At 51.4% G+C, this 23,847-nt stretch overlaps 2 protein-coding genes across 9 annotated transcripts; one reads left to right on the top strand and one right to left on the bottom strand.

The window, feature by feature from the left end:
- Nucleotides 1–1,773: 1,773 nt before the first annotated feature.
- On the bottom strand, nt 1,774–3,397 carry mettl4 (methyltransferase 4, N6-adenosine; the record flags this gene model as incomplete). Its single annotated transcript, XM_042340940.1, has 2 exons — nt 2,313–3,397; nt 1,774–2,072 (listed from the first exon to the last, which is right to left on the bottom strand). Coding segments are annotated over exons 1-2 (1,377 nt in total), but the record flags the coding sequence as incomplete, so codon positions are not given.
- On the top strand, nt 2,713–23,262 carry mafk (v-maf avian musculoaponeurotic fibrosarcoma oncogene homolog K). Of its 8 annotated transcripts, none has more exons than XM_007905733.2 (4): nt 2,713–2,760; nt 8,991–9,151; nt 22,034–22,108; nt 22,785–23,262. In XM_007905733.2, the coding sequence occupies exons 3-4, from the start codon at nt 22,073–22,075 to the stop codon at nt 23,214–23,216; spliced, it is 468 nt and encodes a 155-aa protein (XP_007903924.1). In that variant the 5' UTR covers nt 2,713–2,760; nt 8,991–9,151; nt 22,034–22,072; the 3' UTR covers nt 23,217–23,262. The 8 variants fall into 8 exon arrangements, with proteins under 8 accessions (XP_007903924.1, XP_007903928.1, XP_042196875.1 ...); XM_042340941.1 differs by lacking the exons at nt 2,713–2,760; nt 8,991–9,151 and adding exons at nt 10,525–10,927; nt 11,546–11,593; XM_007905737.2 differs by lacking the exon at nt 8,991–9,151.
- The last annotated feature ends 585 nt before the right edge of the window (nt 23,263–23,847 follow it).

Below are 23,847 nucleotides of genomic sequence, written 5' to 3'. Positions count from 1 at the left end.
GTATGAGAACTAAGCGGTTGACCTGGTTCAAGCATTCTCGTCTCTGAGTCAGGACCCAGAACTCCTATAGTCCAAGCTGACAGTCCAGTGCAGTGCTGAGGGGGGTGCTTCATTGTCAGGAGTGCTGTCCTTCAGATTAGTTAAACCGAGCTCCCTGTTCAGGTAGACGTTAAAGATCCTGTGGCACTATTCAAAAGAAGGGACTTTCTCCTGGTCCTGCCCAACAATCCCCCAAATAAAACTGTTCCATTTCATGGCTAGCAACTGGCTGTGGGACCATCCTGTACGCACCTTGGCTGCTGCGCTCGCCCACAAAACGGTGACTGCACTTCGCAGTAAATCCTGTTTAGGCTTTGAAATGTCCTCCCCCAAGTAAATGCAAAGATTAGCATTTCCGAGTTTGATAGTTGGCCTGGACATTCCAGTTCAGTCAGTGCTGAGGGGAACCTTCAGGGAAGGTGAGGGGAGATGAGGATTTGGGGAGAGGGTGCTAGGGGAGATGTGGGTGGAGAGTGTGCGATGTAGACATTCAGGTGGTGAGAGTGGGTGAAGGAGAGGTTGGGCTGCAGATAGCAGGCGAGGGAGACATTGAGGTGGGTGAGGGTGATGTTGGGCTGCAGAGTGGGTGAGGGTGATGTTGGGGCGCAGAGAGTGGGCTAGGGTGGTGTTGGGGTGCAGAGTGGGCTAGGGTGGCGCTGGGATGCAGAGAGTGGGTGAGGTGCAGAGTGTGGGCGAGGGTGAGGTGCAGAGTGTGGGTGAGATTGAGGTGCAGAGGGAGGGCGAGGGTGAGGTGCAGAGTGAGGGTGAGGTTGAGGTGCAGAAAGAGGGTGAGGTGCAGTGAGTGGGCGAGGGTGAGGTTGAGGTGCAGCCAGTGGGTGAGGTTGAGGTGCAGTGAGTGGGCGAGGGTGAGGTTGAGGTGCAGAAAGAGGGCGAGGGTGAGGTGCAGTGAGTGGGCGAGGGTAAGGTTGAGGTGCAGCCTGTGGGCGAGGGTGAGGTTGGGGTGCAGAGAGCGGGCGAGGGTGAGGTTGAGGTGCAGAAAGAGGGCGAGAGTGAGGTGCAGTGAGTGGGCGAGGGTGAGGTGTAGAAAGAGGGCGAGAGTGAGGTGCAGTGAGTGGGCGAGGGTGAGGTTGAGGTGCAGCCAGTGACTGAGGGTGAGGTTGAGGTGCAGTGAGCGGGTGAGGGTGAGGTTGAGGTGCAGAAAGAGGGTGAGGGTGAGGTGCAGAAAGAGGGCGAGAGTGAGGTGCAGTGAGCGGGCGAGGGTGAGGTTGAGGTGCAGAGAGCGGGCAAGGGTGAGGTGCAGTGAGCGGGCGAGAGCGAGGTGTAGAAAGAGGGCGAGAGTGAGGTGCAGTGAGTGGGCGAGGGTGAGGTATAGAAAGAGGGCGAGAGTGAGGTGCAGTGAGTGGGCGAGGGTGAGGTTGAGGTGCAGCCAGTGACTGAGGGTGAGGTTGAGGTGCAGTGAGCGGGCGAGGGTGAGGTTGAGGTGCAGAAAGAGGGTGAGGGTGAGGTGCAGAAAGAGGGCGAGAGTGAGGTGCAGTGAGCGGGCAAGAGCGAGGGTGAGGTGCAGAAAGCGGGCGAGGGTGAGGTTGAGGTGCAAAAAGAGGGCGAGGGTGAGGTTGAGGTGCAGCCAGTGGGTGAGGGTGAGGTTGGGGTGCAGCCAGTGGGTGAGGTTGGGGTGCAGAGAGCGGGTGAGGGTGAGGGGCAGTGAGCGGGTGAGGGTGAGGGGCAGTGAGCGGGTGAGGGTGAGGGGCAGTGAGCGGGTGAGGGTGAGGGGCAGTGAGCGGGTGAGGGTGAGGGTGAGGTGCCAGCCTGTGGGCAGCAGCCCTGCCCAGTGCCCGCCTTGAGGAAATAATCCAGGTGCTGGAACTTGAGGACCTCGTTGCCCCAACTGGTCCAGCCGGGCTGCAGGCTGCGGGCGAACAGCTCGAGCTTCGGGGCCCCGGGGGCCACCAGGCCGGCCAGCTCCAGCACAGGGCCCAGGGGCGGCTTGTGGGAGTGCAGGGAGCAGGGCACGCTGACCAGCAGCCTGTGGTCTGGGATGAGGCCCGGGAGGGAGCCCGGGGCTGGGGTGAGGCCTGGGCCGGAGCCCGGGGCTGGGGTGAGGCCTGGGCCGGAGCCCGGGGCTGGGGTGAGGCCTGGGCCGGAGCCCGGGGCTGGGGTGAGGCCTGGGCCGGAGCCCGGGGCTGGGGTGAGGCCTGGGCCGGAGCCCGGGGCTGGGGTCAGGCCTGGGCCGGAGCCCGGGGCTGGGGTGAGGCCTGGGCCGGAGCCCGGGGCTGGGGTCAGGCCTGGGCCGGAGCCCGGGGCTGGGGTCAGGCCCGGGCCCGGGCCGTAGGTGCCCAGCACCAGGGTCTCGTACGGCTTCTTATGCGGCGAGTCGAGCGGGAAGACGAAGTCCCCGGCGCGGGTGACCTTGACCCAGTGCCACTCGGCCGCGGCCCGGAGCCCCCAGTGCGGGTACAGCTCCTCCCGCACGAAGCGCCGGTGTCGCTGGCGGTTGGTGACCCACGTGGCCACCAGGCAGCCGGGAGCCGCCAGCGCGGGGACCGGGAGCCGCTTGATGTCCGCGGGGGCCAGGCTCGGGTAGCGGCCGCTCCGCCTCACCGACCGGTTCTCCCAGGGCGGGTCGAGCGTGATCAGCCCGTACCGACCCCCCGAGGCCTCGGGCGCCGCCGCCGCCGCCGCCGTCGTCGTCGTCAGCAGCAGCAGCAGCGGCTCCAGGCGGCTCAGGTCGGACAGGAGGAAGCGGGAGGCCGGCGGCAGGAGGTAAGGCTGCCCCAGGAGCCGGGCCACCCGCGCGCAGCCCGACCGGTTCTCCGTCACTCGGCCGAACAGGTCCAGCTCCTCGGCCGGTGTCTCCCCCAACGCCTGCGGCCCACCGCCCGGGCCCCGGGGCAGCCGGGCCGCCATCAGGCACAGCTCAGCCAGCCGGGGGTCCCCGGGGGGCGCCGGGCTGGGCTTTGAGGCGAGGCCGAGGCTCGCGGTGCGGCCTAGGCCCGCGGTGGAGCCGGGGCCTGCGGTGAGATCCAGGCCGAGGCCGGGTCCCCGGGCCTCGCTCTCTCCCGCCAGCAGCCGCCGGGCGCCGCTCTCGATGGCCAGCCTGACTCCGGCGTGATATTCCCGCGCCTCCGCCTCCCCCGTGTTCAGTTCCCGGCACCGGCGCTTCCGCCGCCTCCGCGCCGAGGCCTCTCCCTCAGCCCCGGCCTCTCCCGCAGCCTCGCCCCCGCCACCCGCCAGGATGTGCGGCCTCAGGAGGGAGAAGTACTCGGGCCGGAACACGTAACCGCCCGCGCTCGGGCCGGAGCCGCCGGGGCCGTGACAGCAGCGATAGCTGTTGTTGATGTGGGAGAGATGGTCGAGCAGCCACCCCGCCTCCTCCTGCCTCAGCACCGCCATCACCAGCCCGGCCCGCGGGCCCGGCCCGGCCGTCAGCCCTCTCCCTGTCTCTCTGGCTCTGTCTGCACCACAGGAGGCCGAGCGCCGGGGCCGCTTCAGCTGTTTGTTTCAGCAACAAAACACCGAGGGGAGGGGAGGGGGGAGAGAGAGAGAGATGGAGTGAATGCGGGAGAGGGAGGAGGGGGAGGGGGGGGGAGGATGGAGAGAGGGGGGGAGGATGGAGAGAGAGAGTGAATGTGGGAGATGGAGAGATAAGCGTGTAAGAAGGAGGATGGATGGATGGATGGAGAGAACGTGGGAGAGGGAGGATGGAGAGAGAGAGGGAGGGTGAATGTGGGAGAGGGAGGATGGAGAGAGAGGGAGGGTGAATGTGGGAGAGGGAGGATGGAGAGAGAGAGGGAGGGTGAATGTGGGAGAGGGAGGATGGAGAGAGAGAGGGAGGGTGAATGTGGGAGAGGGAGGATGGAGAGAGAGAGAGGGTGAATGTGGGAGAGGGAGGATGGAGAGAGAGAGAGGGTGAATGTGGGAGAGGGAGGATGGAGAGAGAGAGAGGGTGAATGTGGGAGAGGGTGGGGATAGAGAGATAAGAGTGTGAGAAGAAGGGAGGATGGATGGAGAGAACCAGAGAGAGAATGCGAGAGAGGGAGGATGGAGAGAAAGTGAGAGAGTGCGGGAGGGAAGATAGAGAAAGACAAGAGAGTGTGTGCCAGAGAGGAAGGGAGTGAGAGAATGTGAGTGAGAGAGAGAGAGAGGGAGGAAGGGAGTGAAAAGGGGGAAGAGAGAGGATCAGGAGGGGGAGAGTGAGGGGAGAAGGAGAGAGAGGAATGGCTTTGCTCCTCCTCACCTCACGTTGGCCTCTGGAGGAATAACCCACTGGGGCGGATGTGGTGGAAGTTCACCTGAGATTTTGTGTGTGTGTGTAAAAAAAAGTATTTTAAGTTTCCTGCCGTTGCGGCAACGACTTGCACTTATACAGCGCCCTCCCTCCGCGCAGGGCAGCGTCTCAGAGCGCTTAACAGTGGCAGAGCCTGACTCCGAGCCGGGGGTGGGGGGTAGGGGGTGACCGAAAGCACAGTCGAAAGAGGAAAGTTTTCAGGCGGGACTTGAAAGAGTGGACTTTTTAATGTGTAATGTGTTTTTTTATATATATATATATATGTGTGTGTGTGTGTGTGTGAAAAAAAAGGGACTCACTTCACTATGACATCTGTAAAATAATCTGTCACCTGTGCCCAATTGGCTGTCGCGTTTCAGCCACAAGATATGCAGTCAATTAACCGTACGGTATATTCTGTGAAGCGCTTTGAGACGTCTCGAAGACGTGATAATGCAAGGATGATTATTATCATCCCCAGAGTGTAAACTAACCGGTTGCTTTGCTAGAGAGGGAGCAGGGAAACTGTCCCTCCATTTACGACTGTTTGTGGTGGACGGTGCTGTGTGCAATTAGCTGTCACGTTTCGCCCACAAAATACACAGTCACTCCATTTTGCAGTTTGTTCTATGAAATGCTGTGAGACGTCTCAGTGATGTGATGAGATGCTGTATCAAATGCAAGGATTATTATTATTATTGTTACAGAAGTCACAGACTCGACCCAATAGAGGCATTCCCCCCAGCTCCTTGTTTTTTATTCACTGACTTGAGCAGATTTCAAGCCAAATTGTTCAAAAATGCCTCAAATTTGAAACAAAAAGAACCTACTGGAACATAGCATGGAGTTCCTCCTGGTATCCTGGCCAATGATCCTCCAGGTAATAATAATAATATAATAATAATAATCCTTGCATTTGATATAGCGCCTTATAACGTTGTCAAGACGTCTCAAAGCACCTCACAGAATATACTGTGTGTGTATATATATATCCCCTGTATTAGAGAGTCATTAGTCATTCACTTCATGGGTGGGACGTAGGATCTTGCTGTACACAAACTGACAACCACGGATCTATAATAACAATAATCCTTATCACATCGTCGAGACGTCTCAAAGCACTTCACAATATATACTGTAAAGTGGATTTCCTATGAATTTTGTGGACAAAATGCGGCTGTCAGTTTGCATACAGCAGTGTTCCCCCATGTAGTGAGTGACCAATTTTATTTGGGGGATTTGTTGGCCAGGACTACAGGAGAGAGAAACACCCTTCTCTTTTCGGATAGTGCAACGAGTTCTTTAACGTCCACCTGAACAGGCAGACCCGACCTCAGTTTAACATCTCATCCGAAGGAAGGTCCCTCTGTCAATGCAACACCCCCCTCCCCCCTCAGTACTGCATTGGAGCATCTTAGATGATGTGATTCCAAATCCCGACGTTGGGACTTGAACCCACAATCTTCTGACTCAGAGGCAAGAGCCGAGCCAGGCTGGCACACAATTGATGTAATGCAATAATAACAACTTGCACTGTATGTAACGCTCTTCGCCCTGGGGTAGCATTTTGGAGCGATAATTAATAAGCACAGTATCAAATGCAAAGATTATTAAACTCACGTTTCCTACCAGCTTCTGTGTGTTATGATGATGATGATGATAATAATAATAATCCTTGCACCTTAAGGCACCCGCTGCCCAGCACTTTGCTAACATTCCAAGCTGTGGTGCTGGCCAGAGGAGATCTGATGTTGCCTGTGGGAACTGATCAAGAACATTTCATCTCAGTGTTGTCTGCACGTTAAGTTGTATGTAGGTGCGGTATCGTTGTGTGCCGATAGGTAGCACTGTTGAGCTGTTGAAAATCATGTGTGATACCATTTGGTTGCAGAACACTTATGCAGCCCCTTGTAACAAAGTGCTTCACAGGTAATTACTGACAAGTGTAGCGACTGTATTTATGGGCAGGCTTTACAACTATTTACATAGTGCGGTCCCCAAAATGGCCATGAGGTGTGAATGACCGATTTTATCTAGAGGAGCTTCATACTGAAGTCAATGCTTTAAACACACAAAGCACATTCTTTGTGAATTGTGTCAGGTTCACACTGTACACACTGGACTGGGCAGATTAGTTGCATCCGTGCTTACGCTTGGCTCATTCGGTCGGACTTTTGCCCCGGGTTCAGGAGGTTTGGGGTTCAAGGGAACTGAGCTCACAATCTAGGCTGATGCTCCAGCGTAGTATTGGCAGGAGCCAGTTCTCCATCCATCCAGTCCTAATGCTGACCTGACTGAGATCAGCATCCATTTACCTGAGCCAGGTTGACACCTTAACCTAAGTTCAGCAGTTGATCTGTAAATAAATAAACTCGTATTTAAAATATCATTACTCAACACAAAGCAAGGTCCAACGCTGGGATTTTGCAGTTTTGCTGCAAACCTGGACATAGCAACAGGAGTAGTCCATTCAGCTCCTCGAGCCTGTTCTGCCATTCTATTAGATAATGGCTGATCTGTACCTCAACTCCAATTGCCCTGTTAATATCCCTTGATAAAAATAATAATAATAATTTGGTCATTCAATTCACAATTGTGGAAAACTGCTGTGCGCAATTGGCTGCTGCGTTTCGCCCACAAAATATACAGTCAATCCACTTTACAATATATTCTGTGAAGCGTTTTGAGACGTCTCGAAGATGTGATAAGGTGCTATATCAAATGCAAGGATTACTGTTGCCCTTACCTAACAAAAGTCGATCCACCTCAGTTTTAAATTACATTACAGTTTTCCATAAAACATTGTTTTTACCCCACATTGTGGGTGGTGGTGGGGGGGAAACTGATAGGACAGTACTCGAGACTGTGAGGGTCAGCCCTCCAAGGTCAGAGCGAAGAATCAGTGACATTTGCTGAGACGAGCAGCGGCAGATTGAAATGAACGGAGCCCGGAGTTATTACGTTTGAAAAAGACATAGAGCAAAAGCGAGTTACAATTTGTTCGCAAATAACTCCGCCACCGGGAAATAAGTATACGTTGACAGGTCTGCCGCCCGCTTAGAATGACTGGCATAAATTATACATACATACACGGTGCATAATGAAATTTGGTTTATTTGCTGAGCTGACAAGGATTGGGAGAATGTCAGAAGTGACACATGTGATCAACGAGATTGACATCTTAAATGCAAACTCATTTAGGCTTGTAGCCCCGTGTTTGTTTTTTAGAGCCACACCGAGCAAAAGTGTTTAATTATTTTTAAAATCAAAATCGTTGACAGCTCCCTGGCCTGCATGCGTAGTGTGACAATAATTTTCATGTCCCAACAACTCAGGTCTTGACACTCAGAGATGCAATTTATGTGTAAAACCTGCTATATTATAAACAGATTTGTGCTGTGCCAAAATATCTAAAGCGCTTCACAAGTAATTACTGTTGAGTGCACTGACTCTAGTTTTGATAGACACACACTGCAATCACTTGTAAGAACCCACAAATAGCTATAAGGCGAATGAATGGAAGCTTGCTGGCCAGGACATTGGGAAAAACACCTTTCATTGCATTTTATTAACACACAACAACTTGCATTTATATAGCACCCTTCACCAGGGGCAGTTCACATCTTGTCACTTTAACATAAAGTAGATGAGCAATGAGTTTTAATTTGAGTCCTGTGAAGATTCAGGAGCTTGAGCGTAGAAGAGAGGAACGTTCAAGGGAACGATGAACAGAGAAAGATCAATTCTCTAAAGAAGGGACAGTCAGGGAGTAGAGACTGAGAGTATGCGCCTTTCACATAGTTGTAAAGTCCTTCACAGAGACAGAATGGGACCCCAAGCAAGGTGGGAGGAGGGTGGGATGGGTGGGGGCAGGGGTTGGGTGTAGGTGACCAAAGCCTCGGTCAAAGAGGCAGTAGGTCTCTCAAAGGGTTTTGAAAGAGTGGGAGGGTGAGAGCATGAAAGATTTAGGGAGAGGGTTCCAGAGACTGAGGGCAAACTGGCTCAAGGCTTGCCCACCATGACTGGCAACGGGGATAGGGAGTGCAGAAGGCCAGAGATAGCTGAATGGAGGGAATATTTAGGAGAGTGGGACTATTCAAAATAATCCTTAGCATCATTCAGGTTGGGAGGATTTACTGGTAAAAGTGACTACACTTTTTAGGCAAAATACAGGATGTGGACATCAATGGGCTGGGGAACAGGGAGTCAGTGGAGACTGGTGAGGATCAGAGTGGTTGGCTCATAAAATCTGGTGGGAAATGATACGGGCTGCAGTGTTCTGGATAATACAGAGCTTGTGGAGGATTGAGCAAGGAGAGCACTGCCATGGCGCGTGGCCCCTGCGTGTGCCTACAATTACGCGGTCACTACACTCCTCGTGAATCGCCCCGGAGGCATTTGCACGTTACAGGCACCGGGTCCTGCCCAACAATTCGGGAACCAGTTACATTCCTTATTAAAAAAATATCAGGAAATAATTCCTCTTTTCAATAATAATCATAATAATCCTTACATCCGAGTACAGCGCCTTTTACTGCCGCGTCTCAAAGCGCTTCACAGAATAGGCTGTAAAGGGGATTGACTGTGTGTTTTGTGGAGTGTGTGTGGAGGGTCTCACTGCAGCTCACGCAGGAGATGGGCACATGGACAGGTCAGTGTGTGGCGGGAGTGGACCGAGCCTGGTTTCCATGGTTCCCACTGTATCAGTTTGCTTTCCCGCGCCCAGGGTGACGTCGGCGGCATTTCATGAATGGAGTCACGTGGGTAAACAGCGGGTGACGTCAGCGCTCCCGGAAGTGGAGCCGGGGAGGTGTGTGAGCGCGTGTGCGGCCCCAGAGCAGCTGCAGAGCCAGAGGCCAGAGGTCTACACCCGGAGCCAGAGGCCAGGTAAGTGCCACCCCGTACCCGCGCACTGTAAACCCGGGGTAGCAGCAACGCGCCATCCTCGGCCACATTCCACGCTACAAATTCCATCGGGGGCCATGTGGGTCCCTCGCCAGCCAGGGGAGGGCAGGGCAGAGAGACACACACACACACACACACACAGAGACACGTTCTGCCTCTCTGCCTCGCCAGGGTACGAGAAACATCCAGATCGTCGCATGAGATTGAAAGACACTTGAGATTTCCCCCCCACACACACACACACACACCGTCCTCCCTGGTCAGATATCACTCTGAGGGGAAAAGAGACTTTTTTGGGGGGGGGGGCCTGGGAGGGATCTTCATACCACCCCCCTCTCTAGTGAGAGATTGAGGGGCCAAAGATTCCACACTCCTCGGGGAGGGGATACACACAGAGATTCCCTGAACTCGCAGTGGAAAGAGGCTGAGAGATCCACACTCCCTCAGAGGTGGGGAGGAAAGGAAACACACACCCACCCACCCACCCACACACAGATCCTGCCTGCATTCCTGGGGAGAGTGAGAGCCTAATCCCGAGCTGATCCCACGACCAGCACTGGAGCAGAGTGTGAGCACCACCTCAACACGAGGGCCTGGTTCATAATAACCTTGCAACGAAAGTTGGCAAGTTTGTTGTTGTGAGTTTTCTTCCAGCACCACACACTCATCAACATAAAAGAAACGACTAAATATTGCCCTGTTATACGCCTGGTTGAGATGAAGAATTTAAGGTTAAGAGATTGGGTCGTTAAGTGGGGATGAATTCTCTGTGCTTGTAATTAAGCAGGAATCGCTTTTTAGGGAAAGAGGAAGAAGGCTTTCTAAGTGTCTTTGAGTTGGAAATTGCTGCTGTTGTGGTAGAGATTACAAGTGGAGAAAGTTCTAGAGGAATGTACACTACTTACTGCACCGGAAATTCAAAAAAAGTATAACTGAAAAACGTAGCACTTTGATACAGATCGAAGCCAGTTTATTGATGTCCCTGTCCCACCCCCCACTTGAAAGTTTGTCATGTTACAACAAAACTCTTAACATTTTTTTCCATCAATTCCTGTTAACCCTTTGCCTCAAATCTGAAAAGTTGGAGGCGACTGTGTTTATAATAATAATCCTTGCATTTGATGTAGTGCCTTATCACGTCTTCGAGACATCTCAAAGAGTTTCGCGTGATAATAATAATCCTTGCATTTGATATAGCACCTTATCACGTGTTTGAAATGTCTCAAAGCGCTTCACGGAATATACTATAAAGTGAATTGACTAAATTTTGGGGGACAAATGCAGCAGCCAAATGCGCACAGCAGTGTCCCACAAACAGTCGTGAATTGAGTGACTGAATTTTGTAATCTCCAGCTTGTGATCTCCAGCGAAATACCTTTGCACAAAAGCAGAAATTGAATGAGGAAAAATGTTGCAAAATGTTTTAATCTTAGACTGAAGCCGCATATTAGAATTCGATTGCTGAAGCTGGTCATGTGGGTGAAATTTTGTGTGCAAAACGTTTTCTCTGATAGCTCCGTGGGTAAGTGTGCCCCATGAGACTGGGCCGCACACAGACCCGGCCGGCCTGGATAGTGCTGGGTGCGGTCCCTGGTTTATGCTGAGTCAGGATATAAGTGTTTCGATGGGAAAAGACACTTGCTGTTGTGAGTGCAAGTTCTTGTGCTGAGTCAGTCAGTCAGTCAATCGATCTCAGCTAGTGGCAGGCAATGGTGGGAGTTCTTGCTGCATTTGGCCTGAACATCACTTGGAGAATGAGTGAGTATATGTGTGGGAGGGGGAGACATTAACTAGGGTTCACGTCTAAATATAGGCTGGATAACGCCACGTTCAGAGACAAAGGCATTAAGACATCAACGGGATGAGATTAAATGTGTAAGATCAATGGCTGAATGGTGCATTGACATGTCATCCATCAGGCATGTATGTTATTTGGCTTGAAATTCACTGAAGGGTGTGCTGATTCCTCTGATATTTGTAAGTACAGCAACATGTTGCAACTTTCACATCCCCCCCACACACATATGCTCACTTTTTACTGCTCGTGTGTGTTTGTGTGTGTGTGTGTTTATGGATGATGGCAAATGGGAGACTTGGCAACAAAGGAGGGTGGGGGTGGTGGCAGTTTAAATAGCTAATACTTTTATTGGGCTGGTACAGGGAGAGAGAGAGAGAGAGAGAGAGAGTGTGGCACATTTTGTTGATGCAGTGATCCATTAATTGCTGTGCCACAATGTTATCTTGGGAATGTAGTCTCAAGACCCTGCCTATTCCTGATCAGCAACTCTCCCAAGTTCCCCACTTCGCTTTTAAATGAATGAGGGATTTTTTGGGGGAAAGAAACACTCAAGATACTAACTATTACTGACTTTGCAGCATTCAGAGAGAAAGAGAGACTGACCACAGGCGGAAAGACCGTTAGGGGTGAGTCGAAATTAATCTCTCTGGCACATACACACTCATACACACTAGAAGGAACCATTTGTTTGCTCTGTGGATTGTGTAATATGAAGAAAGGGAAGTTACGCTCTCAGTTTTTTTTNCCTGAAAGGAGCCTCTCTACTCCTTTCTGTAAGTTAATACAGTGGGTTGTGAATCAGTAACGTATCCAGTCATTCGGCCCCTGCCTTGTGATTTTGAGCCTGTCTTGCTTTGCGAACATGACAGAGTTTCCCAGTTGGATGTGACTTGCAGCCCTGGATCTGTGCACAGGCTGAGAAGTAACTGGTAAACATGATGATTCATCACTTTGCTATGGGACCTTTTAACAGCAGATTCCTGCTGCTAGAGTGTGTGGTGTGAGGGTATCCCAGTTCCTGCTCAAGCCAGCTTTGCTGTGTGTACCCCATTGTAAGTGTACACATACAGTGTATATATACACACACAGCAACCCCTCTTCTGCTCCCCCAACCGATCAGTCAGTCCCCTGCTGACTTATCTTCAGTTTGCAAGCTGTAAACACGGTGAGTCATTGCTCAGCTATGCCACTTTTGGAGCTGTGTGTGGGCGTGTAGCTTTATGAAGTGTGTAAGTTTCCTCTGTGTGTGTGTGTATATGTGTGTGTGTGTTTGTGTGTGTGTGTGTGTGTTTGTGTGTGTGTGTGAAAGCAACAGCACCAAATTACATTTCTATAGCATTTTTCATGTCAAGAGGACATCCCAAGGCACTGGGACATCCCAAAGCACGCAATAATATGAGTGACTATCTCTTGCTGAGTGTATTGGCTGGTTATTATGCCAGTGCACAGAGGTGCTATGAGGTTGGATGACAGACATTATGTTCAACGTCGGGGGGTGTTCAACTTTGTTCCACATTTAATGCCCGATGTGTGGTATTGACGGTTGGGGTCACAATTCAGCGCTTCCTCTGATTTTATTTTTTATTAATTTAGAAGCTGACGCCTACATTTATGCCCTCTGTAGGACTCGGGACAATGGGCGAGGTGGTTTGGGAGGGTGGGAGGGGGAGGGAGGAAGGAAGTACAGAAAAATTAAACGAAATCTTTTCCTGGTTTTACGCAAAAATAAATCAGCAAGAAATTGGGTTTATTTAAATAGCACCGTTGTCTTTTACTTTATGACTGTTTGTGGGACACTGCTGCGTGCAAACTGGCTGCTGTGTTTCACCCGCAAAATACGCAGTGACTCCACTTTACGGTGCATTGTGTGAAGCACTTTGAGATGTCTCGACGACGTGATAAGGTGCTATATCAAATGCAAGGATTATTATTTAAAGGGAAAGAATATTTCCCCACTAAACGTGTTCAGATTTGGGGATTGAATCAGCACCGTAAAAAGGAGTGATGTGCCAGTTGAAGTGCTCCGAGATGCTGGCCGTGTGAAGGATGCTAAATAAATGCAAGTTGTTGTTGTAGGATGTGATACAGAGCAGTAGCTAAGCTTATTTCTGCCCTTGCTCCCGAGGGTGGTTTCCCAGTTAAACAATTAATCATGCAATAACACACCAGGGGCAAAGCGTAAGTCTTAACTGAGGAGCCAAAGTGCAGGGGAAGTGGTTGAGGTGAGATGGCATGACAACAGTGAGTGATGGTTTATGCACAGCGATATTGCTATCAGCGTGTTCTGAACATTGTTCGGAGAGGGTGAAAATTCACCACCTCTTTGGTAGTTGTGCAGTACTGTAGCTGAGTGGTTAGCACGCTCGCCTCGCAAGCGAGAGGACCCGGATTCGATGAAGTGCTTTGAGACACTTCAACGATGTGATAACTCGCTATGTCAAATGCAAGGATTATTATTACTATTGTTAACTTATCCCCAGCAGTGAGTTCCAGAGAATAGCTTTCAGAATGTCTTGGTATTGGACAATTCTTTACATTCATCACACCCTGAGAGTGAAAACGAGTTCCTCAGAAACTCAGAAAAAACTCCTGAAGCCCCGATTGCCAAATCCCACTCATCTCCTGGGTTGGGGACATCTTAAGATGCTTCCACCGTCTCCCTAGGGATCCTGTTCTAGATGTTTACCACTCGCTCACTGAAGTAGTGTTTCCGAAGATTTGTTCTGAATTCACTCACCCCCTTTCAATCGCAGGTCGTGACCTCTGGTTCTACTATTCAGTACAAGATAAAACAGCTTATCATGGTCTACATTACCTGTTCCCTTTGGAATCTTAAAGACCACAATCATATTGTCCCTCAGCCTTCTCTTCTCTAGTGTGAACATGTCCAGTTTATTTAATCGCTCATCGTAGTCCAGTCTCTCCATCCCCTCAATCATTCTGGTGACCCTCCTCTGTATTCTCTCCATAGCTGCAATATCCTTTTTATATTGCGGGGACCAGAACCTCACACAGTATTCCAAGTGCGGTCCCACTAGTGAAATATTTTGTGAAAGGCGCTGTGTAAAATACAAGTTCCTGCTGGATGTCGGGGTGACAAAAGGTGATAGGCGCTATATAAATGTAAGTTATAGGAGTCCTGTAGCTCAGTGGTTAGAGCACTCGCTTTGCAAGTGAGAGACCTGCGTTCAATCCCAGGCAGAGGGCGAAACCTTGGGCAAGTTTCCTTACTCCACACAGAGCCTAATAATAATCCCTCCAAAACCAAAAACAATAATAAATTGGTCATTTTCAATCTACGACTGTTTGTGGGACATTGCTGTGCGCAATTGGCTGCCGCGTTCGCCCACAAATATACAGTCAATTCACTTTACAGTGTGTTCTGTGAAGCGCTTTGGGACGTCCTCCCGACGTGAAAAGCGCTATATCAAATGCAAGGATTATTATTATTGTAGGGTTTCTCCGGTTGACTATGACAGCAACTTTGTAACTTGCCAATAGTCCAGTCGCACGGGGACATTGTTCGTCCGGGTGACCTGGGTTTCTGTCTTTACTGTCATTAGTACAGGACCTGTTGTGGCTAAAATTAATTGTAGGAAATTTAAAAAGTAAATTGTGCTCTTGAGAGCTGCGGGCTGCTGAACACTCGCTCAATCAGAACTCCTGCCGGAGACCTGGCAATGCAGAGATAAACATGTGTAACATTTCTGTAAATGTTAAGTGGTGGGGATTCTGAAAGTTGAGAGCAGATGGGGAATTTTATCAAAAGCATTAAAGTTCCCCAAACTAGAGAGAAGGGACTCGCATTTTCATAGTGTTTTTTGACATCAAAAGTCTCAAAGCTCCTAACAGTAATTATTCTCTCGTGTAGTGACTGTATTTTTTTTCTAAGAATTTTTTTATCTCTAATCAATTCTCGTCTTCACCTTTAAAGCCCTCCACAATCATCCTCCTCCCTACCTCTGCGACTTACAAAAGTTCTTACCAACCTGTCCGCTCCTTCCGCTCAGCAGGCAATGGCCCGCTCCACCATCAGTGGTCAGAGATTCAGCTTTCTGTGCCCATCCTCTGGGACTCCATCCCAGAAACCCGTCACCTCGCCCCCTCGCTTGCCTTCTTCAAGACAGTCTCAAGATCTGCCTCATTGACTTTGGTCATCCTCCCACACCCCCCCTTGCCCTCCACCCCTCTTATCTCCAAACTCCAGCTTGGGTGCAAACCCTTCACTGTAAATTTGCAATTGAGCCTTCAGATGTGCTATTTAGATTTAGATTGTGGATTCCTGTAGCATATTGGTTTAGAGCACTCCCTTCATAAGCTAGAGGACCTATATTTGATTCCTGGGCTTGGCGAAACCTTAGGCAAGTTTCCTTAGTCCACAAGCCTCTGTTTGCCTAGCAGTAAATAGGGACTGAGACTGGTTGTTAGTTGTTTGGCGGATCGCTTTCCTGGGGTTAATAATCCTTTAAGATTAAATAATAATAATTTGGTCACTCGATCAAACAACTGTTTGTGGGACACTGCTGTGCGCAATTCAATCCGCTTTACAGTGTATTCCGTGAAGCGCTTTGAGACGTTTCGACGACGTGATAAGGCGCTGTATCAAATGCGAGGATTATTACTATACGTTGTCGTTGTTGAGTGCATCAGAGGAAGCTCACCACTGTTAATATGCACGGTGGGCAGTTCAGCGCTCGGCTGTGATGTGAGTCTGTCGCTCGAGCGGGTCCTAGTTTCGTAGTTCAGTGACACCAGCCAGTGCATCATGTCTGGACTCTGTCCCCGGGGATGACTCATAGTTCTGCTATGATACTTGTGCGCGTGGGAGTATATTACTGCGTTTGCTCAAGTTTGTGGGGAATGATATTGCGCTTAGTGACTTAGGTCAGTTACTTCACTTTCGTGCTTTGTACTGTACGTGTGACGTGCAGAAATAGGTGTCTCTTGTGGCGACGGTGCACAATACCACAGGGTTTCAGTGACGGAGATCAAGAGAGTGAAAGGCCTTGCAACAAGGTGGAATGCAATGCCCGTGAGCCATTCAGGGCGAAACAATTGGGTTGTATTAAAAGGGAGGTAAGTAGATATTTCGAAAATTAGCTTATTAGAGGGGTGTGGAGAATTGGCATTAAAATTAGTGGGCGGAACAGGCATGATGGGCTGAATGGCATCGTCCTGTTATTCCCCTAACGCCTATTCCTCTTTTGACCCAGAGGTTAAAAACTTCTAAAGTCCCCAGAATGTTTCTGTTTTAACAAAAAAAAGATTGGGTGGGGTGAGGATGGGAGGAGTAGGACTGCCTTGATGACTGAGTGGGAGATTCCAATGTCAATGATTCACACACACACACACACTGAGCAGGAAAGTCCACTCGCGATCATGGCTCATTCATTCAAGTGGGCCTTCACGTGCAGTCCTGTAATGCAGAGGTTAGTGCCCTCGCCTCGTAAGCGAGAGGACCCAGGATCGATTCCCGACATGGCAAAATCTTAGGCAAGTTTCCTTCCTCCGTAGCCCTCTTTTACTGCAATAAGTAGGAACCCGGTTATCAGTGGATTGGTGGATCGCTTTTCGGCCGGTGGGGGTGAAGAGGCATGTGGAGTGAGGAAACGTGCCGAAGGTTTTGCCTGGGGATCAAACCCGGGTCCTCTCGCTAGCAAGGCGGGCGCGCCGAACACTACACTGCAGGTCTACATCTCACAGGATGGGGAGCCAGTGGAGGGAGCGAGGCGAGGGATTGCAACAACAAATTACATTCCTTAATCCACCCTTCACGTTAGGTGGACGTCCCAAGGCGCTGGACCGTCAGGGATTCGGACCCGAGCAGGGGGGTTGGACATCAGGAGGGGTGTGTGTGTGTGTGGGGGGGGGGGGGGTAGCCAAATGAGCGGTCGAAGAGGAGGGTCTTGAGACTGCGCTCTGTGAGGGGTCTCGGGCGAGGCGCTGAGCGCCCCCGGCAGACGCCGTCACACGCGGTGACCCTCGCCCCCGTGTACCGACCTCCTCCTCCTCCTCACGCCCTCCGGCCCCACCGTTGGGGGTGGGGGAGGGCCGGGGGGGGGGGGGGGTCAGTCACCACTACGCCCCAAAACTTTGGCGCTCTCTCCCTCGATCCGCCTCCGTGTCGCCCCCTCTTTCAAGACCCGCCTGGTGGTGGGGGTGGGGGGAGAGGGGGGGGTGGGGGGGTGCGTTTCTGCCCCGTTGCCATGGCGACATGGATGGGGTGGAGGGGGGAGGGGTATGGCGGGCGGATGGCTCGTCATCTCCATGGCGACCGCGGGGTTGATGGGTTGGTTGGTTGCTCGCCGTCTCCATGGCGACGCCCCCCCCCCCCTCCCCTCTCCCACAGGGCCGAGGATGCGGCGCGCGGGCTGTGCGGGGGATGTCTTCGCCGATGGCGACGGGCGGCGAGTGACCGAACCGACAGCGACGCGGGGAGGGGGCTTCCCCCAACCCCGGTAACACCCCCCATCCCCATCCCATCCCATCCCGCGTCAGCGGCGGTGGGGGAGGGGGGGTGGGGGCAGAAATACCCCCTCCGCCCCCCCCCCCCCCCCGATGCAGCGCCATTGAGCAATTAACAGAATTAACCGCATCGGAGGGTTGTTTTGAGATGAAGAAGTGCTGTAAATTCCAGGTGAGGGAGTGAGCGCCGCAAATCAGCCCGAGTGTGAGTGTGTGTGTGTCTGGTGTGTGTGTGAGAGTGTGTGTGTGTCTGTGTGTGAGGTGTGGGTGAGTGTGTGTGTGTGTGTGAGTGTCTGTGGTGTGTGTGAGTGTGTCTGTGGTGTGTGAGTGTGTGTGTGTCTGTGGTGTGTGTGTGTCTGTGCATCTGGTGTGTGTGTGTGTGCAATGTGTGTTTCTGTGTGTGTGCATCTGTGGTGTGTGTGTGCGATGTGTGTGTGTCTGTGCAATATGTGTGTGTGTGTGTGTGCAATGTATGTGTGTGTGTGTGCATCTGTGGTGTGTGTGCAATGTGTGTGTGCGATGTGTGTGTGTGTCTGCGCAGTGTGTGTGCAATGTGTGTGTGTCTGTGCAGTGTGTGTGTGTGTCTGCAACGTGTGTGGGCGGCTGTTGCAAGATTACATTTCTCCACAGCCTTCAGTGCACCCACAGCAGTTGAATGCTTCGCCTTACCTGGAGATTGCATTTCAAACTTTTATCCAGCAGCTGTTGATTTCGTAACCTTTTTGCATTTAATCTGGAGTGTACCGCGCCTTTCCGCCTTATCCTACTAGGTCCAGAGGCCTCAGAGGTGTTTCTTAGGATTTTGTTTCTTTTTAACTGTAAAGGACAGTCAGTGACTGTGCATTTTGTAGGTTGGCAAATGCGGAAGAATGTCCTGCAAATAGCCATGGAGTGAACGACCAATTTTGTCTGAGGGGTTTTGTTGGGAGAGAGAAACTCCCTTCTCTTTGTCAAACAGTGCCGTGGATGTTTAACGTTTAATTGAACGTCATCGGTTGAACATCATCCGAAGGACGGCACCTCCGACAATGCAGCTCACCCCACAACTGCACCGGAGTGTCAGCCTGGTCCGTGAGCTAAAATTCCCAGCGTGAGGTTTGTACCCACTATTTCCTGACGAAAACGAGAGCACTACCGACTGAGCCAGGCTGACACCACTAACATTTCCTCTGTGCGCGCGCGCGTGTGTGTGTGTATAAATAATAATAATAATAATAATCCTTGCATTTGATATAGCGCTTTTCACGTCAGGAGGACGTCCCAAAGCGCTTCACAGAACACACTGTAAAGTGAATTGACTGTATATTTGTGGGCGAACGCGGCAGCCAATTGCGCACAGCAATGTCCCACAAACAGTCGTAGATTGAAAATGACCAATTTATTATTGTTTTTGGTTTTGGAGGGATTATTATTAGGCTCTGTGTGGAGTAAGGAAACTTGCCCAAGGTTTCGCCCTCTGCCTGGAATTGAACTCAGGTCTCTCACTTGCACAGCGAGTGCTCTAACCACTGAGCTACAGGACTCCACAAAATGTCCTAAGACAGTTCGAGCTGAGGTCAGGAAGCATTTTTTAGTTATTTTGGGGTTGTTAGTCGATTGGAGGATCTCTTTCTGCAGGTAATAATCCCTTTAAAAAAAAATCTGTAATTTGGTCACCCAATCCATGTCTGCTTGGGGGACAACTGCTGTGCGCAATTGGCTGCTGCGTTTGGCCTACAAAATGTACAGTCAATTCACTTTACAGTATATTCTATGAGGTGCTTTGATGTCTCGATGATGTGATAAGGCGCTATATTATATGCAAGGATTATTATTATTTCACACCAAGGGTTGTGAAGATGTGGAACGCTGTTATAATAATACTAATAATCCTTGCATTTGATATAGCGCTTTTCACGTCTTCTCGACGTCTCAAAGCGCTTCACAGAATAGACTGTAAAGTGAATTGACCGTATATTTGTGGGCGAAACGCGACAGCCAATTGCGCACAGCAGCGTCCCACAAACAGTCGTGGATTAAGTGGCCAAATTATTATTGTTTTCTGTTTTGAAAGGATTATTTTAGGTGTGTGGAGTAAGGAAACTTGCCCAAGGTTTCGCCCTGATCTGCCGGGAATTGAACCCAGGTCTCTCACATGCAAGGCGAGTGCTCTAACCACTGAGCTACAGGACTCCACAGGATTGTAGCTGCGGAACCAGTCGCGTTGTTTACTTGGGTTGCAGAGTTATAAAGGGTGTAATGAAAGGGCAGAACATTGGAATTAAACAATTTGACAAAATCGGGCAAACTGGTCGAGCAGGTTCAAAAGGCTGAGCTGACTCTTATTTTCTTTCAAAAGCAAATGAGATAGACTTTGGTTAGGAAATAATATCTCGGGATACAGTGTGTATTTTGGAACATGATGCGTTCGAGCGACTGCCCGGCTGGTGGAAGACAAACTCGGTGGGACCTTGGTCTTCTTTCGTCGAGCAAATTCTTATGTTCCTGCAAATAACTCCAATCTCTGCCCGGCGTGACATAATATTTTAACCCCGAGCCTGCATAGCGCACAGGAAGTGAGGTCGTCCTGCGCAGCGCACCGGAAGTGAGGTCGGCCTTTTTTTTAATCAGAAAAAAAGAGCGAGAAGAGGACTGGCTAGTCGGCACCGGAAACTGGTGGCCGCAGTCGACCGGCGCGTTTACGCGAAGCAGAGTGGCGTTATAAAGGCGTTGTACAGTAAAACTCGCATATGTCCGATTTGTACAAATCGGATGATCGCTTAAGTCGTTGCAACTGCCCACGTCCCGTTCAAGAGTTTACATTCTATGTTATTTTGACGTAACGCATACTCTGCGAATGTCACATTAAATGTGCGCTCCCAAATTATGGCAGGTTTACTGCATAAGGAGACTCCCCTTTGTGGAGCACTTCAAGGCTACTCCGTGCGGAAGGCGTTCTATAAGTGCAAGTTACTGTTGTGTGGAGGATGATGGTGCTGTTGGGGAGAGGCGGGGGGTTAGAGGGGAGATGAAATGTGTTGCTGTCTGTGTTGGTGTGGGTTCCTGCACGCCCCAGTCTGAGCTGCTGATCACGGGTTGAACCATCAGTTAGCTACCTGTCGGTGGTTGGCTTCGAGGTTCAGGATGTGGTAGACATTGCGAGTTTGCTCGCTCACGAGTAGGAAGAGGCGGGCGGGGGCACAGAGGGCGGTGTGGTGTTGGGGGGGGTGGGTGGGGACTGTCTCGTTTTTTGCATAAAGTTCACTCCGACTCGTTCTCGGGTGTAATTTTTAAATTGTCTCCCGGTTTATTGTGTGTGATCTCTGTACGGTTGTACGCTCTAGAATGAAGTTTGTTCTTTAGAAGTTCCTGTGTGACTCACATACAGTTTCATCCTTCGCCCCCCCCCCCCCCCCCCCCCCCCCCCCCCATATCTCCTCCCCAAGCAGGTAGGTGACACTTCTGTGTGATTGCTATATTTTTGTGTGGGGGTGGGGAGGTGGGGGGAGATATATATATTGTGTGTGCTTCTCATAGTAACTGTTATTGTTACTCTGGGGGGGGGGTGGGGGTGGGGGGTGACGAGCGGAGAGAGCAGACAGGTTGGTAACGGTTCAAAAGATTCCGGAGGCAGGGAAGAGCAAGACCACCGAGCGCTTTACAAGTGAGAACGAGAATCTTGAATTCGATCCTCTAAGGGAACGGGCTTTTTTCTTAGCATTTTTCTTGTTGGTGTCTAGCACGCGTGTGCTTAAGAGAGACACACATGCGAACCAGAGAATGTCACAAATGTGTGCCACCTACACATGGAAATTTCACAGTGTCTGCTCTCTCCCTGAAGGGCCGGGGGAGGAGGGGGGCAGACAACAACGACGACAAATTACATTTACACAGCGCCTTTCACGTCGGAAAGACGTCCCAGAGCACTGGATAGTCAGGGATTTGCATCCAAGCTGGGATTTGGGATCAGGAGGGGTTGGGGGTAGGGAGGGTCGACGTTGAAGGGCGACCAAAGGCGCGGTCGAAGAGGAGGGTCTTGAGACTGGCCTTGAAGGAGGCGAGGGAGGGAGCGAGGCAAAGGGATGGTGAGTTGGAGTTCCAGAGTAAATGAGACTGAACGGATCTCTCTTTCAAAGGGACAGCACAGACACGATGGGCCAAATAGACCTCCTCCTCGTCCTCCTTCTTCTTTGCTGTGAATTTCTCTGATCATAAACGGGAACAGTCTCTTTCTGCCAATCGGTTTTCTTGGCATTGGGAGCTCGTGTAAACCACAGACCGTTTCACTGATCGTTCAGTTCTACATTTGTCTGGCGTAAGGAGGAACTCACATTTTTTTTTCAAAGTTTTTTCTATATATGTACAGTATTTTTTTAAAAAAAACTGCAGAGAAAAAGCAGCTGCCAAATACAGATTGAATTTAGGAACTTTCCAAACCTCTGCGTGCGCCATCTTGTATTTTAAGCCGACAGTCCTAAAGGTAATACCACCTGGATTCTGGCTGTGCTCTGTAGCTCAACATCACTGACGTGTGACACAGGCTACTGTGTGTGTGGGGCGGGGGGGTTCGGGCCTGTGTATAGTGTGACTGATTGTGTTATCTCTCTATGGTCTCTCCGCAGTGTATTCTCTGTCCCCGGGCTCCTGGCTGTTGACAGGGGATGACGACTAATCCCAAGGGAAACAAAGTGTTAAAGGTGAGGAATCGGAGCAGTCACTACGACCAGCTGGGCATCAGCTGGCTAAGCCTGCAGGTCATGAGGCTGTGGGTTCAAGCCCCGTTTTGAGGACTTGAGCTCACAGTCCCAGCCGTGCTTTGAATGAGATGTTAAAACCGAGGTCCCCTCTGTGCCCGTTCTGGTGGACGTTAAAGATCCTGAGTTGCTATTGGAAAGAGGGCGGGAGTTTGTTTTGGTCGACCATCCCGGAGAGATATCAATGCAAGCTGCTGTGAACAGCCGCGAGGCAAATGCCCAGTTTTATTGGTTTGAGGGGATTTTGTCTGCCTCACTTGCCTGAAAATACAGTTAGAAATGAGTGGAGAACCGTCTAGGCCCAGGCGTATCAATGAGACTGGGGTGGTGGCCAACACAAGGGTTTACGAGTGACGGTCTCTCCGCAGTGTAGGGGGAGTGAGGGGGGGAGATTGCGGGTTTGGTGGTGGGTGGGGGGAGAGGTTGTGGAGACGGGAGCGAAGTCTCCAGCCTCCCTCCACACTCCGTGATCCCAAACCCCTCCACCCCACCGCTCGGGTCCAAATCCCCGACTGTCCAACGCCTTGTGACGCCCTCCCGACGTGAAAGGCGCCGTGTGTAAATGTAATTCTGTATTGTATTGTAACAAGCCCTCTCCCCCCTCCCTTGCGGCCATCAGGTTAAGAAGGAGGTGGGTGAGAATGCCCCGGTGCTCAGTGACCAGGTGTTGGTGACGATGACAGTGCGGGAGCTGAACCAGCACCTGCGGGGCCTGAGCAAGGAGGAGGCGGTGCTGCTCAAACAGCGCCGACGCACGCTCAAGAACCGCGGTTACGCCGCCAGCTGCCGGATCAAGCGGGTCACCCAGAAGGAGGAGCTGGAGAAGCAGAGGTGCGACCTGCAGCAGGAGGTGGAGAAGCTGGCCAGGGAGAACGCCAGCATGAGGGGCGAGCTGGACGCCCTGCGCTCCAAATACGAGGCGCTCCAGAGTTTTGCCCGCACCGTGGCCAAGGGACCCATCCTGCCTGCCAAGGTGGCCACCACCAGCGTCATCACCATCGTCAAGTCCTCCAGCTCGTCAAGCTCTGCGCGCTTCTCCACTTGTTCCTAGTCTTGGCTTCCAGGCGTCATGGCCTCCCCTTCCACTCTACCACCCCCCCCCCACCCTCCTCCACAAGACCCCCTCCAGCCCTCCGCCACCCATAACCGCCACACACACACGCCCCCATCGTACACCCTCATCACACACACGCACACCCATCACACACCCTCCAACACCATCACCAGGCTGCCAATGGAAAGGTAATCTAGGAAGGCGGTGCCTTTGGACTGAAGTGGGGGCTTCATTTTTTCCTCCAGAAACCTCGCTCATTCACTGGGCGCAAATTGGCTCCTTTTCCAATACAAATCTCTCTCCTCTCGCTCCCTGTCTGTCCCAGGACACTTTCAATCCATCCCCCACCCCCATCCTCTGACAGGATGCTTCATTGCATTCCACCGGCCCTCTCTTACCCCCCATCCCCCCCTCCGCCTGCCCCCTCCCCCCCCGGAGTGTCTATAAATCTCTGAGCCCCGAACACTTGCACTTGTTCAAAAAAAAGAGCAGTTTCAATTGTGCAACACACACGTGTAGTGAGAGCAGCTTGCTGTTGTTGCTGTGATTTGTTGTCTTTAATCCCTCAAACTCCATGACGCCATAGCCCAGGCCAAACCCAAACATGGTGAAATCTTCCCTCAGTGTT

The sequence above is a fragment of the Callorhinchus milii genome, unplaced genomic scaffold (assembly GCF_018977255.1).
Source record: "Callorhinchus milii isolate IMCB2004 unplaced genomic scaffold, IMCB_Cmil_1.0 Scaffold16, whole genome shotgun sequence".
Taxonomy (NCBI): domain Eukaryota; kingdom Metazoa; phylum Chordata; class Chondrichthyes; order Chimaeriformes; family Callorhinchidae; genus Callorhinchus; species Callorhinchus milii.
This window is presented reverse-complemented; position numbering and strand designations above follow the sequence as displayed.

What these genes read in the sequence shown, in the direction of transcription:
- mafk (XM_007905737.2), top strand. Translation starts at nt 22,073, where the DNA reads ATGACGACTAATCCCAAGGGAAACAAAGTGTTAAAG. An exon ending in AGGGAAACAAAGTGTTAAAG is followed by an intron (nt 22,109 to 22,784) that starts GTGAGGAATCGG and finishes TGCGGCCATCAG; the next exon opens with GTTAAGAAGGAGGTGGGTGA.